At 41.2% G+C, this 19,130-nt stretch overlaps 3 protein-coding genes and 1 long non-coding RNA gene across 4 annotated transcripts in view; 2 read left to right on the forward strand and 2 right to left on the reverse strand.

Moving 5' to 3' along the window:
* Window positions 1-669, reverse strand: part of antxr1d (ANTXR cell adhesion molecule 1d) — a 25,691-nt gene extending 25,022 nt beyond the window's left edge. Inside the window, exon 1 of the mRNA XM_042501684.2 lies at window positions 295-669. Within this exon, the coding sequence (XP_042357618.1) occupies window positions 295-455 (161 nt within the window). The 5' untranslated portion in view covers window positions 456-669. The remainder of the gene's footprint in view (window positions 1-294) is intronic.
* Window positions 1-5,846, forward strand: part of znf488 (zinc finger protein 488) — a 10,076-nt gene extending 4,230 nt beyond the window's left edge. The window contains exons 2-5 of the mRNA XM_042502816.2: window positions 2,177-2,471; window positions 3,245-3,464; window positions 3,817-4,045; window positions 4,253-5,846. Coding sequence (XP_042358750.2) covers window positions 2,278-2,471; window positions 3,245-3,464; window positions 3,817-4,045; window positions 4,253-5,313 — 1,704 coding nt within the window. The 5' untranslated portion in view covers window positions 2,177-2,277 and the 3' untranslated portion in view covers window positions 5,314-5,846. The remainder of the gene's footprint in view (window positions 1-2,176; window positions 2,472-3,244; window positions 3,465-3,816; window positions 4,046-4,252) is intronic.
* Window positions 5,847-6,482: 636 nt separating this feature from the next.
* On the forward strand, window positions 6,483-18,206 carry LOC148187694 (uncharacterized). Its single transcript, XR_015778463.1, has 3 exons — window positions 6,483-10,119; window positions 10,869-10,908; window positions 17,938-18,206. It is a non-coding gene; the product is annotated as an uncharacterized LOC148187694 (long non-coding RNA).
* Window positions 13,060-18,589, reverse strand: gdf10a (growth differentiation factor 10a). Its single transcript, XM_042502310.2, has 3 exons — window positions 17,865-18,589; window positions 14,773-15,899; window positions 13,060-14,139 (listed from the first exon to the last, which is right to left on the reverse strand). The coding sequence occupies exons 1-3, from the start codon at window positions 18,127-18,129 to the stop codon at window positions 13,948-13,950; spliced, it is 1,584 nt and encodes a 527-aa protein (XP_042358244.1). The 5' UTR covers window positions 18,130-18,589; the 3' UTR covers window positions 13,060-13,947.
* Window positions 18,590-19,130: the final 541 nt, after the last annotated feature.

A 19,130-nucleotide genomic window follows, 5' to 3' on the forward strand; every position in this document is an offset into this window, starting at 1 on the left:
AGACACTTAAAGATAAATAGTGAGGGTTAACGTTGATTTGGACGTGCTCTCCCATCAAACAAAAAAACTGCTATCTTATTTAGGACTGATTTTGTTTTACAAAGGTCAGATAAATGAAGGCTGGATTTTCCAATTTACGAGCCCAAACTTGTAGGTGACTTTTCTTCAGTGCTGTTACAACAACAGAGGCTGAATCTGACTGATGCGCTCCGCGTTTCCAAACAACTGGGCGGTTGCATGGCAATGCGCAGCGATGAGAAAGTAACAAAGCCGTAAATAATATCGGACACTCACTTGTCCAGGACAAAGTAGAGGTCGAAGGCACCCTGACAGGACCTTTCCTCCTCCTCCTCCTCCTGTTGCTCTCCCTGCAGCTCTCCTTTCACCGAGACACCGAGGAAGAAAATTCCCAGCAAAGCCAAGGCGAGAAGCATGCGAGTCTGTGTCCTCGCCATCTTTCCCGGTTTCTGTTGACTACTCCAACACTGTGTCAACTACAGATCTTCACATTTTCTCTCTGTCGTCTGTTTCTGGATCGACTGCGTGTTTCTAACGCGCTGTTTTCTCGACGATCCGTCCTGTTAGGCTGAGAGCATTCAGCCTGCAGGAGTCGAGTTCAGTTCAAGCCGGGCTCTCCCAACTCTTCTCTTTCAGATGAGAAAAAAAAAAACGCACTGGAGCGGGGCAGGATGGAGGAGAGGAGCGACACCCGAGGAGAGATACAAAACTCCACTTTTACACAGAAAAAAAGCTACACAAATCACTAAAAGAGGGAAGCAGATTATTTGTCAGAAGTAGTGTTTAGCAAAATAACAAACTGTTTGAGAACGGGAAAAACAAAATCTGCCTAATTTTCTTTTCTTATTTTTTTTTTTAAATACTTTTTTATTTTTATGAAACACCAGATGACAAAAAGCACGTGTGTTACCTTTTTATTTATTTTATTTTTTAAATTGTATTTATTTGGACGCGGTTAATTATTTTTCATGTATTATATTCTAAGATATATTCTTAATTAATGTATTCTTATTTATTTATTATCATGCAGTTACATTTATTAGCCATGTCATTTAACATATAATTATTATATATGAGTACTTTGATGCAACATTTCTCAACATTCCTTTTTTTTCTTTGTGATTATTCTGACTGGGACTAGAACCACAGAAGCAGGCAGTGTCTTATGATTTAATGTTATATTTAGTAAATCCATCATTTTGTACATTTGTCTTTAGTAATACATATTTTAATTTCCATTTTGCCCTCAGATTAAAACAGGGGAGCTGCAAAGACAATTCAATTATGGCCCTGAATACAAATGAACCAGAGGCAGGATGTGTTGCTGAGAGGTTTTCAGAGTTCCTAAGATTGTCATCAAACATCTAACCACAATGTAATGTGATAAGCTACTAATATTCAAGGAAATGTTATCAGCCATAAATCATAACATTTGTCAAGCCTATAGTGTAATTACACTGTAACCAGACAGAGACTTTTATGTTCTCCCACTTCCTCATTACAGAAAAGTTGGCTCGGTAACCAGCAGGACTTTTAACCAAACCAAAGCTTTGATGCAGAATAATCCATTAAATGCTCATTAGACAGAAACATTTAATTTATGAATAATGCATTTGCCCGGTGGCAAACCCAGACCACCCTGCATCATGTCATGTAATAGTGGCCAATTTTACTATTTCAAATAGCCCAAATTAGCCAGAACAACTTCTATCACTAGTGTAACTCTCTGGACTCATTGTTTCCAGACACTTGACCAAAAACTGCCTTTGAATCCCACATAGCGTGCACAGACTATAGTCTGAATAGCTGCTGCGCAAAGTACAATTGGCGGAGTGAATTCAAAACCGTGAGAAACAATAAGATGCCAGAATGGCTCCGTGCAAACATTAAAATGATCTGACTAATTGCAGGCTTTTGGGAGGTTTTGTTTCGCAGGTTTTGATCCATCAAGCTCATATTTTTGGGGAAATTATTCGCATAAAAACTAGGTGCATTATATTTAAAGCATTTTCACTGTCTAAAAGGTGGAAATGTTACTCGTGCAAGCTGTATGCATGCTGCATTTGATGAACATTCCCATTATAAAGACCCATAATGTGCATTATTGTTCAAATTATCACTCTATTTACTCACTAGCTCCCATGTCTCTCTTCCTCAGAAACGACTGTAAATCAGACGAGGAAGACTTCGCCAAGGGACTAAATTCAAGGCGTGTGCGCGCGTGTATGTGTGTGCGTGAGCGCGCACGTGTTTATATCAATGCGCCACGCTCCAGTGCGCTCTCTGAAGGGGATAAGTGGGAGTGGGAGAAGAGAGCGGCGACAGTACGGAGGAAGATTCAGTCGGATAAGTAAGTCGTCACCAAGAAACGAGAGGGCATCTTTACCGAGGTCCACTGCACCTGCTGCAACTCGCTGCCGCACGGCACAAACATCCTCCTCCATGACCAGCGGGTGAGTCCAACACTATTAACGACTGCTTCTATGTTTTCTACACATACACAGCATTTCTCTCAAATGTTGTTTGTTTGTTTGTTTTTTTTACCAGGAAGAGATATTTTCAGAGTCAGCTCATTCGGTTCTGATGCTGCGCGCTAAACTAACACTTAAAGGGATAAAACCTCAAAAGATCAAATACTTTTTATTGACAAGAAGAAGAAAGAATCATTAGTCACGTTACTTACGTGTGTTAATGTTATTGATAAATTAGAAATAAAGCATATTGAAGTTATCCTGCGCACAGAGGAGGCAGTTGGGCTCCGCGGCAGATGGGGAGACAAAAGGAGAAACCGAGTGAAAAACTGAGACAAAGGACGTTAGAAATCATTTTGCCTTGACACCGGCTGCGCCTGCTTCACAATTTGGACGTTTAATTTTAGCAGAGAGGGGAAAAAACAACATTAAATACTGGTGTATTAATTAATTTCCCCAAAATGGCATGCAAGACAATCAAGAGTGGGTTAGGAGAATCTGAATCCAAAACGGGCTGCAGCATGTCAGACCACTACAGCATACATTTTATTTCATTCAGCCCAGTTTTTCCTCTATATTCTGTTTAACTCAAATAAAGCTGAAGACGTGTATTAGTTGTTACAGCTCTCATGAGTTTTGTTTAATTCTATTAGAGAGGAAGTTAGGCCTCGTGATTTTATCTTAATCTCGAAATATGTCATACCAAACATATCGTTTACTTGCTCTTTAATAATAACCGTTGTATTTTATTACAGTCTAACGATGGATCACACTTTCCTGCCTCGGTCCATCTGGACCGGTGACGGCAAATTCCTCCAGCATCCAGCGGATCTCTACACCAGTGTGGCCGTTACGCGCAGCATCCCTGCAGGCACGTGCTTTGGTCCGTGTGTTCTCCAAAATACTTTCTACGACACGATCGCCTTCATAGCGCAGAAATCTTGCGACAAGAGAGCAAAATCCTATGTGTTCAGGGTGAGTTTTACAGCTGAAAAGATTTTCTTAGTTATTGTCAGTTGCCTGGTGAACTCAAGACCATTTTTAAATTTTGACTGAATTCACAGATTTGATGTCCCATTTTCTTTATTTTATAAACTTACATTGTCATTGTGTCCATCTGCATTTTTTGTTTTCTTATGTGGCTGTTGTCTTGGGTATAATATCAAATGGACTAACATTTAAAAACGTGGATTGAATAATTCAAACTATTTCCATCTGCTGATTTTTAATTTAACTTTTGATTAGTGCTAGGAATCCCAAACTTATAGGAAATATAGAAATTAAAATGTTACAGCTCTTTTAAAATGTCAATAATTCCTGTCAACAGGTGGACCCGGAGGTCATGCGTAATTCTGCGCTGGTGCTGTCCTGGCTGCGGCTCGTGCAAGCTGCACGCAACAGAGAGGAGCAGAACACAGAGGCCTTTCTGAAGGCGGGTCAGCTGTATGTGCGGACCATCCGGAATATACAGCAGGAGGAAGAGCTGCTGGTGTGGTACGACCAGGAACTGTCTCATCTACTGGGCTTCACCGACATGATGAGAGGATCAAGTGAAGGTGAAGCAGAATACTGACACAATGTGCAGCACCATGAGCATGCTGAAATATGCATGAAAAAATAATCTGTGTTTTAATGCAGAATGCACCATAATGTTTGAGATGGATTAAATTAATATCCAAAAAATTAAATTAATTTTCATTATATATTTCTATTTATCTGTTCATAGTCACAATGTGTGACTTTTTTGTGTGTGCTTCTTTCAGAGTTCAAATGTGGAAGATGTAACCAGATTTTCAAGTATGAGTATCCTTTCCTGGCTCACTGCCGTTTCCTGTGTACTCAAGTGAAGACTGACACCTGGAGCCGCGAGATTTACGAGCACAAGCATGTGGAAATTAAGAGGCAACACCGAGTGACAGATTTTCACAACATCGCGAGAGATTTGGAGCACAAAAAATCTGGCAAAGACGAAGACGCAGAGATTTCGCCGAAGAGAAGGAAACACGAGGAACCTCTTTTTCCCAAAGGAAGGAAAACAGTTCTGTTGGAGAAAACAAACATTTCAAATGACGACAATATCACACTGATTAAGGGCTACGAGCAGGCAGCAGGAGACGCGTCCTCCTCCGAGGGAAAACTGAAAGCTGATAAGGTCAAACAGGATAATTTGGGATGTAAAAATGATGCTTTTACGCACAACAGAGAGCTGGACGCGCGGTCGGGGACAGGTGAGAGCTCTAGTGTGTACTCAAGCAGCAGCAGCGCGTTCTCTCTGGTCCTGTCCAACAACCAGGGTGAGCAGAAAAGCGCTTTCTGCAAACCGAGTAAAAGAACTTCCCCTATTGACCCCCAGGCGCATCTGAGCAGCGCTTCAACAGCCCCCTCTAGCCGCCTAGAGGAGATGACTGACGCCTTCACCTCCAGGACTGTTATGGGATACAACAATCTGATTGCATCCAACATCCTGAGCGGTGACTTGCAGACTGTCCCCTCCCCGGTTGCGTTGAACAATGCTTTCCATTACGCACCGGAGCAGTGGTCCAGGAACATTGGCGTCCAGCTGCAGTCCACATCTTCTCTCACCATCCTCCCACCCACTTTCACCTCTTTCGGCGTGTCGGTGCAGAACTGGTGCGCCAAATGCAACCTGTCCTTCCGCATGACATCTGACCTCGTTTTCCACATGCGATCCCACCACAAGAAGGAGTTCGCTGCGGAGTCGCACGTGAGGAGGAGGAGAGAGGAGAAACTCACCTGTCCGATCTGCCACGAATACTTTCGTGAGCGGCACCACCTGTCCAGACACATGACCTCTCATAACTGAAAGAAAGGACTCAAAAACTTTATTTATTTCCTTAATAATGCTCATATTTAACAGGTTTAGACTCCGGATTTGGTGTAAATCAGTGAATGTAGGTAGAAAATGTAAAGAAAAAAGCAAAACGTGGCTGTCACAGTCTGTCCACTAGATGACGATAGAGGTATGTGTAAACTGATCTCTCGTGCGCGCGCGCGTGTGTGCGTGTGTGTGTTAGGTTGATGGTTATTTTTGTGCCTTATGGGACTCAGGAGGGTAGAAGGACGGAGAGAGATGTGGAGGACAGCTCATGATTGTCACAAATATCTCGACGTTTATTTATCAGCTTTTCTCTGCTCTGGTTTGTACATGAGATGTGGCCGAGTGTGTTTGCACATTCGCTTTGAAATCTAAAATTATGGAAATGAAACTGACGCGTCGAGTGTTTTGTTCCATCATGTTGGGTGTCAGTTTTGTCCGCTCCAACAGGCGGCGACTGAGACCAACTTTTCTCTTTCATCCTCTGTAGAGTACTCAATATAAAGACCACATATCAAAAATGTTTGCTGTGTTATTGGACTGTCTTGAGCGATACAAGGATTGTGTACTTCGATTTAATTCAGAATACTTTATTTGCCGTAGGGAGACAGTTTGTGGGGAAAAAAAGGTATAAATAGATGGGAGAAAATTAACATAATTTTGTTGTCACCCTGCTGTCATGCACTGCGTTACAATACAAGACAAAACTGTTGTTTAACCCTTTGAAATCTGAGAAAACTGGCTTGATTGCTTAAAAAAAAAAAAAAAAAACCAAAATAAAACAAAACAAAACACGGGAAGAAGGCAACGAGCGACTTGGAGAAGAAACTACTAAAAAATCATACACTAACTTTTATCTTTTAAAACAAATAGTTTCTTTTTACAGTGTATACATATTTCATTTTACATTACAGAACAACTGATAAACCTCATAATAATAATTGTGTCAAACGAGAGACTTGGATGAATTTTGAGCAGATCATTTCCTGTGAATACTACATCAAAGATGAGTTTTGCCAATTTTTTTTAGGAATGTTTTATATGAGTCTTTGTACTATATATTGTGTAAACAAACAAAAATCAATCATACATATTTAATATGCATCTTTTCTGAGGCCTTTTTTTATTTATTTATTCTTTTTACATTTATTCTTTTTTTCTGTTTTGAAACAGATTTTACTTTCTTGGAGAAGACATGACAATGTAGAGTGGTGCTGTGGCTGCATAGGCAGCCACTCACTTGACTTAAGCTGCGTTTAGAGATTATATGGGCGGATAAGCTATTTTTGTACCTTCAGGGGTGAGAGGGGCCTCAGAGAGCTTCCACTATTTTTCATACAAAGTTCAGTCCTTAAATTGATTTAGTCAACCAGTTTCAATTTAGTTACGACACTAAATGCTTAGATTAGAAAATGCAAAGAGAACCAGATTTTCCAGGCTTTTTGATGACCCCCCCAACTAATCGGCTCCCTGAGTAATCAGTCCCACTTTCCCCTGCGATGCCCCTGTTTGTAACTTTTTGGTTTTCTCAACTGCGTCCTTTTTAATGTGGGACAAGGCCGTTCAGCAGAGAGGGAAGGCTTTGTGACTATAGCTTGTATTAAGGTCTTCACTGTACCCTTGTCCTGTGAGATTTTTTGTAAGTTTATAGAGTGTATATAGAGAGTATAGTTATAATCTAAATATTTAAAAAAATTCACATAAATGAATGAAATGATTAGATACAGGTCTACTGTATTTAATTTTTTTTAAATCCCGCAGACGCCTGTGAAGCCTTGGGGATCCCCAGTGGGGTCAGGACCCCCAGGTTGGGATTTAAAAGATGTATCAATACGAAATCTGCATGTCATTTTGAGATGCTTCACCCAACATTTCAGCATGCTACGTGAAGAAAAAGGGCTGAAAACAGTCTGAGGTTGATTTCCAGGCTGCCACTCAAAAATCAAATCAATTTCTCATCATTATCATTTGCTTACAGACCTGAATGGAGTCCACATAAGCCTTTGAATTTGTGATTTTAATGTTTCTCCGCCAAATAGTGAGCAGCTTAGACTTACGTCCCATTCAGGTCAGGCTGCCGACAGATGGACATAAATAGCCGTCTCTGTTGCAGGTAAATGAGGCGGCAAGACGGCATGAAGTTCATGGGAAAGTCAAGCCTCGACCCTATTCAGTCAGTCTGTAACGTAAGCACGGATGTAAACCCGCCCACACCGCTGATATCTACTCTTATTTGTGTAACAGAGTTTATCCTCCAGTTTCTTCATACTAAAAACTGATTATGTGTTATTGCTGGGACCGAAACTGACTAAAGACATGAAAAACACCCCAAACTTGGCTATGAGAGTAAATACACTGCAACATGTTCAAACTTTTTAACTGAGTTTTAAAACCAAAATTTTCATTAATCCAAATAATCTTTGATTCCATTCTAACGATGGACATCTTGGCCGAATAAAAGTTCTAAAAGTTATTTGGAAACTGGTAAAGGTAGATTTTTTCCCCGTTTCTAAAGGAAAAATAAGATATTGAAGTAAAATGCCCAGTGGCCTGCATGATTAAATGGGTGATTAAGAGGCACAGTGTCACTCTATTAAATCTACATCCTAATGAACACAACTATTAGTTCTCTGAGCTCAGTAACCATGTGAGGAAAGAGCCATTTCAGCCCAGACACAGAAAATCCTCTGTTGTCTAATAATGGCTGTATTGCTCTCCTTTAATTGAACAGTCATCATGTGGAAAAACAAATATTGTTCTTGGTTCCCCGCTTGCCTCGTTTGGTTTTGGCTTTTAGGCGTATTGGGCTCTGAACACGAGCCTAGACTGCTGCGGTTTTCTCGGCTGGAATTGACCATTGTAAGTACTCTCCTGTGACTGTGATTGCGGTTGACATGGGGTTCACTTTGTAATAGCAGACTGTGGGTCCGCACTGTAAAATGGATCAGTCAGGAAATGAGGAAAAAAATGAACCTGGATGTGTTCATTACAATTGGGCCCGCTTGCTCTGAAGCTAAAACATCTATTAATGTAAACATGATTTATAATAACTGTAATTATAGTCATGATTATAATTCAAGCGTAGGTTAGACCCCATAAAGTGTGCGCTCGTAAAAAGGTTTGTCGTTGCTGAACATTTCCACTTTCTTAAAATGGAGAAAATGGAATAGATTTGGTATGTCAGACATTTCTGTTTTCCTTTGTCTGTCATCTCCTCAGGTAGGCCTGTGGATTGGAGATAATGGTGCTTGATACTGCTTATCATTATCATATGTTGCAGTAAAACAGCAGCACATTTGTCACTGACTGCTCAACTTTTTATAAGCTAAAATAATACACTGTCCCTCTTTTATTTTGCAATTACAGGTTTAATAAATCAAGAATTCACCCAGCTTTCATTTCTTGTTGTCCTATGACATTGAATCAGAGGTGTAGGTACAGACAGTGCAGACATGCCGTTTAGGGGCCCGTGACACAAGTGGGCCCCACTTGGTGAAGAGTCGGCCTCTGGTGGACATGTGATGACCCTGCTGTAAAAAAAGAACTTGAGCAGCCTTAGGTATGTTTTTGCATAGATTTTGATGGTTTAGTCAGTCATAGTAGCTTGTGATGGTAATTTTAGATGGTTTATCCATTGAAGTTCCTGTTAAAAGTTAAACTAAGTCAATATCCTTGAGTATGGAGAAACAACAGTGTCATGAGGGGGAAGTATAAAAAGCAAAGGACATATATCATCTAAGTCTTTGGTCATGTGTTTTGCATAAAGAAAAACGTGCCCAGATTGATAGGTTGGCCACACCAGCATTTTAAACCATCAAAGACCAGCAAGAACTGGGTCAGGACCATCTAAGATAATCTTCAACCACTTTAAATCAGTTACCAGCATAAACTGAAATATAGCTGTTTTTAGCTGCAGTAGTGAGGTGAGAGAGTGCAGTTGTCTTTGGGGTCATTCTGAAATCTTTTGCCATCAAAATATGTTTTTTATACCTATGTAAACAAGTTCTATTGGCCCTAAACTCCAAATGAAGGGAAAAATGTGTGGCGATGGATTGGACTGAAGTTAGACTAAAGGTGTAACACAGAATTGAATGACAATTTATACAATATGCTTTATGTAACAGTCAAACCAGGCGGGATCAGAATGATCCCAGCGGACAAAAGGTGGATGAAAATCAGGAAAACATCTGACAGCATTTTTAAAGAGGGTTTACATTTAACATATAAACCCTTTAAATAATAGGCTCATTCTACAACTATGAATAAACTATTGAAAACTAACAATTGGATTAATATTTTATTTTTTCTTGGGAATTTTGTCATATAAACACATGCAGTGATTATTGCTGGGTAATATCTGTATGTTGTGCTCTCTATTTGATTTTTTTTTTTTTTTTAACAAACTGTCGCCATCCCAGAGCCCTCAGTGTGTGTCAAGATAAATGTGGCAGGTAGACTAACTTTATCAGCAAGCTAATTTTTAAATCGTCAATTTGTAAATTGTTTCAGTCTGATATTCACAGCTGGCTGTCATTAAAAAATATAATGGATAATAATGGATAATATACTGTAGGAGCCATGTTTAATGGTCGTTTAAGTGTAATATCCCATCTAGCCACTAGGGGGCTATTTTAGCAGCGTTTTGAGTTGATCCCAGTAAACACAGGTGCTGCTGATAAAGGGAAGCGAGTAGTTTTCAACCGTGTGCGGATGTTTTTATTCGGCTGCATTTATTTTAAAAACTATGATGGTGATGAAACTTATTGGAAGTGATGTGGACATGCCGGACACTTGGTGAGGAAATATATGATATAAACGGAGAAATTGTTTCTCGGAGCACACGACAAAACAACTGAAACATATTAGCAGCCAGTAGCTTCAGTCACCTTAAATACAGTCATTTACTTACTTAGATATAAGTTATGACAACGTGGAGGCAAATATTGCAGACACTGTTTATATTGTGATCATTTTCGCTAAACATCACATGCATACGTGTAAGCTGAAAGTTCGCACTATCGCTGTCATTGTATTTATAAATAACTTTACCATTAAAGTCGCTCAAACGTATGAAAAAATGGATTGTTAAGCCAAAAAACTGTATGCATGTATATCCAAATGCTTGCTCTTTTAATATCTCCCACCTTGCTCTTTTGTGCCCCTGATTTGCTTTCCTGATTGTTTCTCCTTGTTGTTTTTGTCGCCTTTTTGTTGTTTTTTTTTGTAGCATAATTTCCACCACTACTGCTAATCTCCATCTTTCGTATTTGTTCATGTGTTCTCTGACTTGCTCTGTTTTTTAAAAACCCCAAACCTTAGGAGCAAGATAGACAGCTTTGGTTAGGCTATTGGGTTTGATGTACAATTTTAAGAAAAGGCATACATATATTGTGTTGGCTCAGTTATGAGCTACTAGCAAATTATGTCTCAACCAGGTGGATAGCCTGCCTGTGATTTAGTATTGTAAGCTAATTTATAGATTAGTAGATGCTGGCTATTTGCAGCAGTAGATAACCATTATATTGACATATTTTTGGTTGCAGGCCAAACCAGCCAGAGACCGAGTCAGAACCATTCAAATAGGTGAGTACAAGTGCTTTTTCAAGGGGATTTGGGGTATCTGGTGGGCCGCTGTGCCCCTGTTTAAAAGGTTGTTATTATTTCAGGGTCAGGTTGCCGCAGAGCACCTGTTTCATTGTGTATGTGTACTTTTTTGTGTAAAATGCGTTGGCCAGTTTTTGGGACATGGTGTTGTTTGTTGATAAGTATTGCAGCTCTCCTTTCTGTTATTTACTGTAATCTCTTGCCTCTATGTCGAGGATCAGTGCAGTTGTCGTGAGTTGTGAGGCTATTGCACTAAAAATGCCTGAAATGATCCACAGTCATTTCAGCAGGAAATTGACTTCTCTGCTCTCAGCTGCTTGTTGTGACGTTGCAGAACTTTGGCTGTCACATCTCTATTCATGCTTCTGCTAACTTACTCTTTGACCTCTGTACTCTGCAAATACAATAGCCGAGTTTACGTACTCATATCCCACTGTAAAATCCAGCACATGGTTGGTACTTTATATATACGCCTAATTGTGTGTCCATATATAAGTGTGTGCATGTGTGCTTTGTAAATAAGGGCCCGTCATAATAGCCTGCACTGGGGCATGTTATTAATAACTTAAAACACTGATCCAATTGGATTTCATGTGGCTTTTTTAACACTGATCAACAGAAAAGACCATTAAGATTCATTATCTTAGAATGGGCATTTATATTCACATGGTGGACAGGTCGACATCTACAGAGACTGGTATGTTGTGCTGCCATGTTTCTTCAGTAGCCCAGAATAGACAAATCAAACACTGACTGTAGATAAAAGTATTTTCATTTTGCGTCCACCACCATAGTTGGCAGCCTCTCCATGACAAGCTGAACAGCATCAGAAAAACACTGATTTCTAATGGGAATGGGAATGGCTTTATTCTGTATTCCAAATGTTTTAAATCACCTGGTCCGTTTATTTTGTAAAATAAGGGACCTCTGTTGGTAATTTGGCTTCCAGTAAAAACCTCCTGAACAATGCAATCTACAATCCTCACTGCTAGATGCCACGTAACCCCCCTAAATCTTACACACTGTTCTTTTTTAAAAAAACAAAAAACAAAAACCCAGCAAAACCATCCCTCTCTAGTGCAGCAAGTTGGTTTCTGAGGCAACATAATTAGTTCATCCAAATCTTGTTGAGTCACTGCCTGTCATATTCACAGAGAGCTGTTTTCACTTTGACATTAAAGGGTCTTCTTCTGTTGGTCAGTGTCAGTAAAGCCACATTAAACAGCCTTTAGTTCTTTGCTGTGAGACAGTAACACACTTCAAAAGAGCATGAATGTTTTTTATAGTCTGTATATCTAACGGACTAAGTGATGCAGGCAGGAGCTGTGGCACAGTTTGTTTTTAGAGATGATAACAGGTGACTCCACGCACAACTGTGAGCCGAAAGACTTATAGCACTATTCTCAATTGCATTAAACAAATTTTTTGTTCCTTTGCCCTCAAAGTGGTTACTAAATGTCTTTGAGACAAGATCACTGTCCAGTCTTGAACTTCAGAGCACTCGGTTGCTGCAAACAGATGTCGTGCTCTCTGCCAGCTCTTTCAGGGCTCAAGGCAGAACAACCGCAGAGTAACGAGTTAATAAAAGGCTCCCTCTGTCATTTCACTGTCAGTTTGACACGCTGTTTAAGCACCACATGGGCCACCTCCTTCCGCTTATGAATAAAAGTGACAAGCAGTTGCGTTAAAGTGGTTGAGATCATCTGTCTGCAAACATCTGTTTAAAAAAAGGCTGCTGAGGAGAACATCCTGCGACTGGAAGTGCTCTGCTTTTGAATGGAAGGTCAGAAAAGGGGAAGCGCACCGTTTTTGAAGTTCAAGTGGCTGACGTCCTAATAGGTGCGTGCCTGCTTCCTCCATCAAGCATTAATCCACGGCAGCTGCATCAGCCACATTATTTGTTGGACAACAGACGGCTGAGCCTTTGGTGTGGGGTAATAATGGGTTCAAGGGGCTTCGGGGGAATGTTGGCTATCTTTGAGTGGAACCTTCCTGCTTTTGTAAGAAGCTATTTTGGAACAGCGGTGCCCTTTTAGGTTTGTTTTGACACCGAAATCCCCCCAAGAATCAAACGCAGTAATGACCAAGAATAACACAAAGTGTATGAAACAATAATATTCCAGCAAGAGCTTTGGATTAAATTACTTTTTTATTCTAACTTATAGAAGTCTACCTTTTTCATAATTTAAACAATACACATGTACAAAACACAATCTCATCTAAAATATAGTAATACATAACCTAGTAACCATGACAAATTATTTTTAACCAAGTTTCACATTCAAAATAGAAAAATATTTCTGGTTTCATTATAACATTCTTGGAGTGTTATGAGGGAGTTGACGGGTGTAAATGAACTCCAGATGTTCTCTACAATCTGTTGGATATTTCCTTTTGAAGATATACAGAGCAAGAATGTACAATAACCTTCTATTATTGGAGCAAATTAACCTTGCATGTATGTACAATGTGGCGTATGATTTGTTCCAAAGTAAAAACAGCTGTATGTAAAAATGAAGAAATATGTTTCATAATCTCTGTCATCTGTGTGTGACCGTGTAAGCTGCCCGATGACACGTCGATAAAGTCTTTTGTTTGTAGTCTTTGTATCCAAAGAAAACAAGAATGCACTGTGAGCGGTTTGAAGAGCAAGTACATTCTGAGATAAAAGAAAAAAAAAAACTCCTGTCCATGAAATCCTCAATATTATCTCAAACACAGAATCAAAACAGCGGGGCTTCTTAGGCATGTGGAGCCCTGACTTTACATGTGTGCCTCCGCTCCTCTTGCTAAAGCAGACGCCAGACAATGTGTCTCTTCAAGTCTGCTGCCGCAGGACAGAAGAGATGGAAGTGATTTCTCTACAGCCTATGTTCCTCGAGGAATAACGACGGCCAAAGTGACTTTGTTTCTCAGTATCGAGAAACCACTTAACAAACAGAGGTATGGTTCTGTCTCCATTAGTTTTCTCTCTCCACATCCGTCCTGTTTCGTCCTCTATGACCTGCAGGTCCCTTCCTATCTGCAGGAGCAGGATTGGACGGACATGTTGGGGTAAACCTTGAGAACTGGGTTCCTGGATTCATCCTGGTAGAGCACAGCCAGAGGACTCATCTTTTCTGGGACGCAGCAGGGCTCGGGGACTCCGGGGATGATCCCCACGGCACGGACTATGCTCTGGATGGTGGCGTGATTAGACGGCCGCGTCACCTGGGAGTGTTTGATTGTAAGGGAGAGGGAGAAAATCAGTAAAAGAACAACACAATAGTTACTCAATATATAGCACTGTGCAAAAATCTTCGGCCACCTTAAACTTTGTTATTTTAGCAGGGTTATAAGGCATATTTATTTCTCAGTAGTCTCTTTACTAAAATACAACCAGAGTATACAAGAAATATGTATACAGTATTAAAAATGCAAATATTTCACAATAAAGCAATTTCAACAGGCAAAAGTTGCAAGTATTTAGTGTGACCTCTCTCTCCACTTAACATGTCTTGAACTCTCTTGGGTAGACAATATGAGATTTACAGTACTGAGCTTCTGATATACCAGAGGATTATTTAAGAAAACTTGAAGATTGTCTGACCAAGAGAATTCAAGAGGAGCAACGTGTAAAGGAAGGTCACACTAAATATTGACTTCAGTACGAAGAAGCTATTTTGTTCTGATGTTTTGGGTGTTTTAATGCAATGTACATGCTCTCTGTACTCTTTTTTTTGGTATGTTAATAAAGAGACTGAGAAGTCTCTATCTGTGGTGGCCAAACATTTACGCACAGTGCTGCATCTCTACAATGTAATTTTGGACTCAGATGAGTGATTTCGGTGTTTGTGCTCTTACCTTTGGCATGGGGAATCCACATGTGCCGGCGCAGTAGTATGCATCAAAGGCCTTGGGTGCTATGACCCACTCACTCCAGCCAATGTCTGCAAAATCCACTCTGAGGTTCCTCCTGGAGCAGCCTCTGTGCTGGGTGTCGCCCCACTGCCTCCTTCTGGCCTTACGCATAGTTTGTTCATCAAAATTTAGAACAGGTGACTGAGAGTTAGAGCTCCCCTTGTGCTTTTTACCCTCATTTTTCCGCTCATGCTTTCGTGCGTCGCTGGCAGTCGGGGTGTCTTTAAGTTTTTTCTCGGTTGAGTCATCAGTTTTGAGCCTCTGCGATGATCTCACTGCTTCTTTGAGAACCTGAGGTTCTCCTTTATCCTGCGCTCCTCTACCTTGCTCCACTCCATCCTCCTGGTGGCTCTTTCTCTTTTTTTCCTTCCTCCCTGGTTTCGGTTTGAGTGCCAGATACCAAGTGCTCTCCCAGAGGTCATCCTTCCTGTAGCCATCAGGCCTGTAGTCAGCCTCAGGCAGCTCATTGTTCTCAATGGGGTCAGAGAGCAGAGTTGCTTCCCTTCTCTCGCGTCCTTTCCAATCTGGAGACGAGTTCACTCTGTGAGAGGAATGCGAGTTCTCTCCTCCCTCGCTGAACGGGTCGTATCTCTGAAGGCTTGCAGCCACGCTGTTGGGCTCTGCCAACGCTTGGTCATTAGCGTACAGTAACAGGTAGGGCATGCTGCCACCAGACTGCGCCCCTTCTAGTTTCCTCTGATGCCCAAAGTCCAGCTCCACTGAAACAAGGAGATGACCCTTGTCCCATGCCTCCTTTATGACCTGGGTCACATCTTTCATCTGCCACACCCCTCTCCTGTGGGGGTGGAAGGTCACATTGCCTAGAAGTGACCCGATTGACCCAGATCTGACCTCTGACCCAGAGGAGACAGAGCGAAGGAGCAGGCTGATGGACGGAGAAGGGTGGACGGCAGAAGAACGACAGGATGAGCTTTTGAAGCGTTTACAGAACCAGGGTTTCTGATGAGGGCGCCGATCGAGCAGGAAGTGGAATGTGGCAGAGAGGATGACCTCTGAGTCCTGGAGGGTTGTAAGGTTTAATCGGTACACCGTCCTGTGGTCAGAAGAGTCTGCAAAAACAATCAATCAGTCAGTGGCAGTCAGTCAGGTGAACGACCTAAAATGAAACCTTTTTTTTAAAAAAAAAAATCTTTTAATAATTTTCTTTTGAAAAAAATGTGTTCTTAAAGATTTTCCACTGATTTGTGACATAAAAATGAATCTCCACAAAAACATTTTGGCAGTTTTGTAGCTCACAGGTGTTTCTTTTTTATTGTTTCAAAAAAGGATAAATTAGCCATAATTTGATTTTTATATTTAACAGTTTCTTCAGCTGTTGCTTTTTTACTGATGGGATGAAATATTTGCCATAATTAGATGGTGGAAATGTTTGAAGATGTAGACACTTGTAACCAGAAATTGAACTTATTTGAATTTACACATTTTCACTGTTATTTAACATTAATTTAAGGAGAAGGAATGACTGAAAAAGGAACAAATATTCACATAATAAAGATAATAAAGGAGAAAGGGAATTAAATTGCACTTAAACAGGGTTCCTTCAAAATTTCTAAATTTGTCAAGGACCCATAATAAAATTTTTTTCTTGCCTCACTTACCTGGTGTTTACCAAACATATCAGATTCAAACTCTTCAAAACATTATATCAGCTAGCTGTCGTACATGGAAGGCGAGACAAAACACTGGGAGAAAATGACGAAACATGGTGGAAGACGAAACGTCACACATATTAAAGCAATGTCAGGCTGAAATTAGTTTGAAAGGGAAAAGGTTATCTAAGGAAAATTGTTGTAACAATTCCATTAACCACAACAAAATCCCATGAATTTTTTCAGAACTTTCAGTGATTTTGACTAATTCCATGACTTTTCAAGGCCTGGAAAATATGATTGTCAATTTCCATGACTGTTTTAGGTTTTCCATGACCGTGGGAATCCTGCTAAAAGCACTCATGCTTCAGTTTTAAGTCTTACGAAGTGGATTTTTACTTGTTCTGTGTTACAAGAGTGAGCTGTGTGGCTGGTGTGCGGCTGCATGCCTTGGTAGGATTTCCGAAGGTGCCCTCAAGAGGAACCAGACTCAGGGGATCGGGCTGGCAGGGGTGGGGGTGGGTGGGTTAGTAGAGAGCTACATATTCATGATGAACATTAACTTCAACAGCAGAGTTATTGTTCATTGTACAAGAGTTCAGCGGAAGTATGGACTGACTCAAGAGATATACATTACCCCGGATTCAGCCTGCATATGGAAATGCTTACCTCAGTTTCTCTTAAAGCTTTCCCTTAAGCCTAATACAGCCGGCACTGTCTGCCCAGACACCAAGACATAATCAACTGTTTTAACAGATCTTACATTGTTGTGAAAACTCTCTTACATCTCTCCTTGGATTACACTCAGCCTCTGCAGTAAAAATACACACGTGTTATGATATGCCATCTGAGAACTATGTGGGATATAAATGCCTGTGAGTTGTGTTTATAAAAACAGCATCAGACAGAGAGGAACGACTGTGCGTTAAGCCCTTTGACTCCAGGACGCCGAGTCACAAATGTCCTGTAGCCACAAGAAGCCACGACAATGACCCTCTGCAGCAGCTAACGGCGCTGAGGTTTCACTGTTTTGAGGCTGCATGCATTCTTGCGCACACTGCGCGTCCGTCTGCGGTAATTGACCAGAATGGGCACAGCTGTTGCCACAAACACAGTGTGCCCACAGCGTCCCAAAATCATTTAAATACATTCTCAGACTGTTCCAAAACAATCCTACCTATTTAGAGCGTCTGGCGGAGCAACGCAGCCCCACTGAGCACTTTTAATAACCATCCATGGAGAGGATCAGGGGAGCTTTCTGACTCCTCCTGACATTTATTGTTTGCCTTTTTGCCTCGGATTACTGGTGCACTAATGGAACAGGCTTTTTTTGGTGTCACAATGAAAGCTAAATTGTTGCATTTTGAAGGATGCGATAACTACCGACTGCGCACTGAAGGCAGGTAAATCAATGTCTTCACACACCTTGACTGGCTCTGAAACTCCTGACAGTGTTCCCCTCCCTGAGGCGATTTTCCCTGTTGTATTTCTCGTACAGTTTGGACATGTGCTGGGAGACCATGTCCTGATCCAAGTCATCTGAGAACGGGTCCAACGACGGCTTCTGGAGGAAGCTGCTGTCCTGCGCGCTCCCCGAGACCCCTCTCGTGATCTTTACTGACGCAGCACCCAGGAAACAGTTTAACATCAGCAGGAACAGGTGCGAGAAAATCATACGTAGATCTGCCATTTAAGGGCTGAAATAAAATCCAAGAGGTGCAGAAAAATGTTGATCCAAGGTGGACTTTAAAGGCGCGCCAAAAACAACCCGGCTGTGCGTAAAAATGTTCCACCTCTCCTCTCACTTTTCCGCGCCGCGCTCGGTGAGCCGTCTCCGCTTCAGACTACGTGGATGCTGAATGGGTTAGTCCGGGCAACAGTTGGAGCTGCTACTTTTACACTTGCGTCTGTGTGACCGCCAGAGGCTTGAGGGGGTTATACTGGAGCGGTGAGAGGTGCTGACGTATACTCCTGTCAGCCAACGAGGTCTCTGCTGCAGCGCGCACAGCTAGAAGTGGAGGTCATGATGCTGACCCCCCCCCTCTTTCACTCCTTTTGATGATGATGATGTTGATGTTGATGATGTCTTCCTTATGTTGTTTTGCATCGGTGGAGTAATAACTTTGATGCAATGGCTTTGGCAGAGTGTTTCAGTGCATTTGTTTAGAATTGGTCAGACAAAGCCACTGCTGAAACTCAATAAACTGGGCTTTTTTCTTTGCTGGCAAAGTAATTCCACCTCACAATTTCCAGATCACCACATTATTTCCAGTAACCACTTTTGACATGCTTTCAGTCACACATAATTAGCATAGAAACACCTACAATAATAGTCTGACCAACCACCCAAGGGCTATTGTTAGCAACAGTGATCCACATTTTGTACAGCGTGTGTGTGTTTCTGTGTGTGTGTGTGTGTGTGTGTATGTGTGTGCGAGAGAGAGATTTTTTTTTTTTGTAGTGAAAAGCTGTGGTGTAGCTATGAGATGAGACTTTTCTGAGGGACTTACTGTGATTTTATTTGTGGCAAACAGAGCATGACCGGATTGCCGGTTTTAAACTTTTTGATTTTTTCCTCTTGTGTATGTATTTTTGTATGTGCATATACATGGAAGTTGTTTCCAGTGTGTGTCTCTGGTGTCTGGAGCTCTGTACCAACAATGCTTGTTTTGTGGAAGTGGTGGTCTCCAG

The sequence above is a fragment of the Plectropomus leopardus genome, chromosome 13, assembly GCF_026936395.1.
Source record: "Plectropomus leopardus strain MGB_pleo_1.0 chromosome 13, ASM2693639v1, whole genome shotgun sequence".
NCBI lineage: Eukaryota > Metazoa > Chordata > Actinopteri > Perciformes > Serranidae > Plectropomus > Plectropomus leopardus.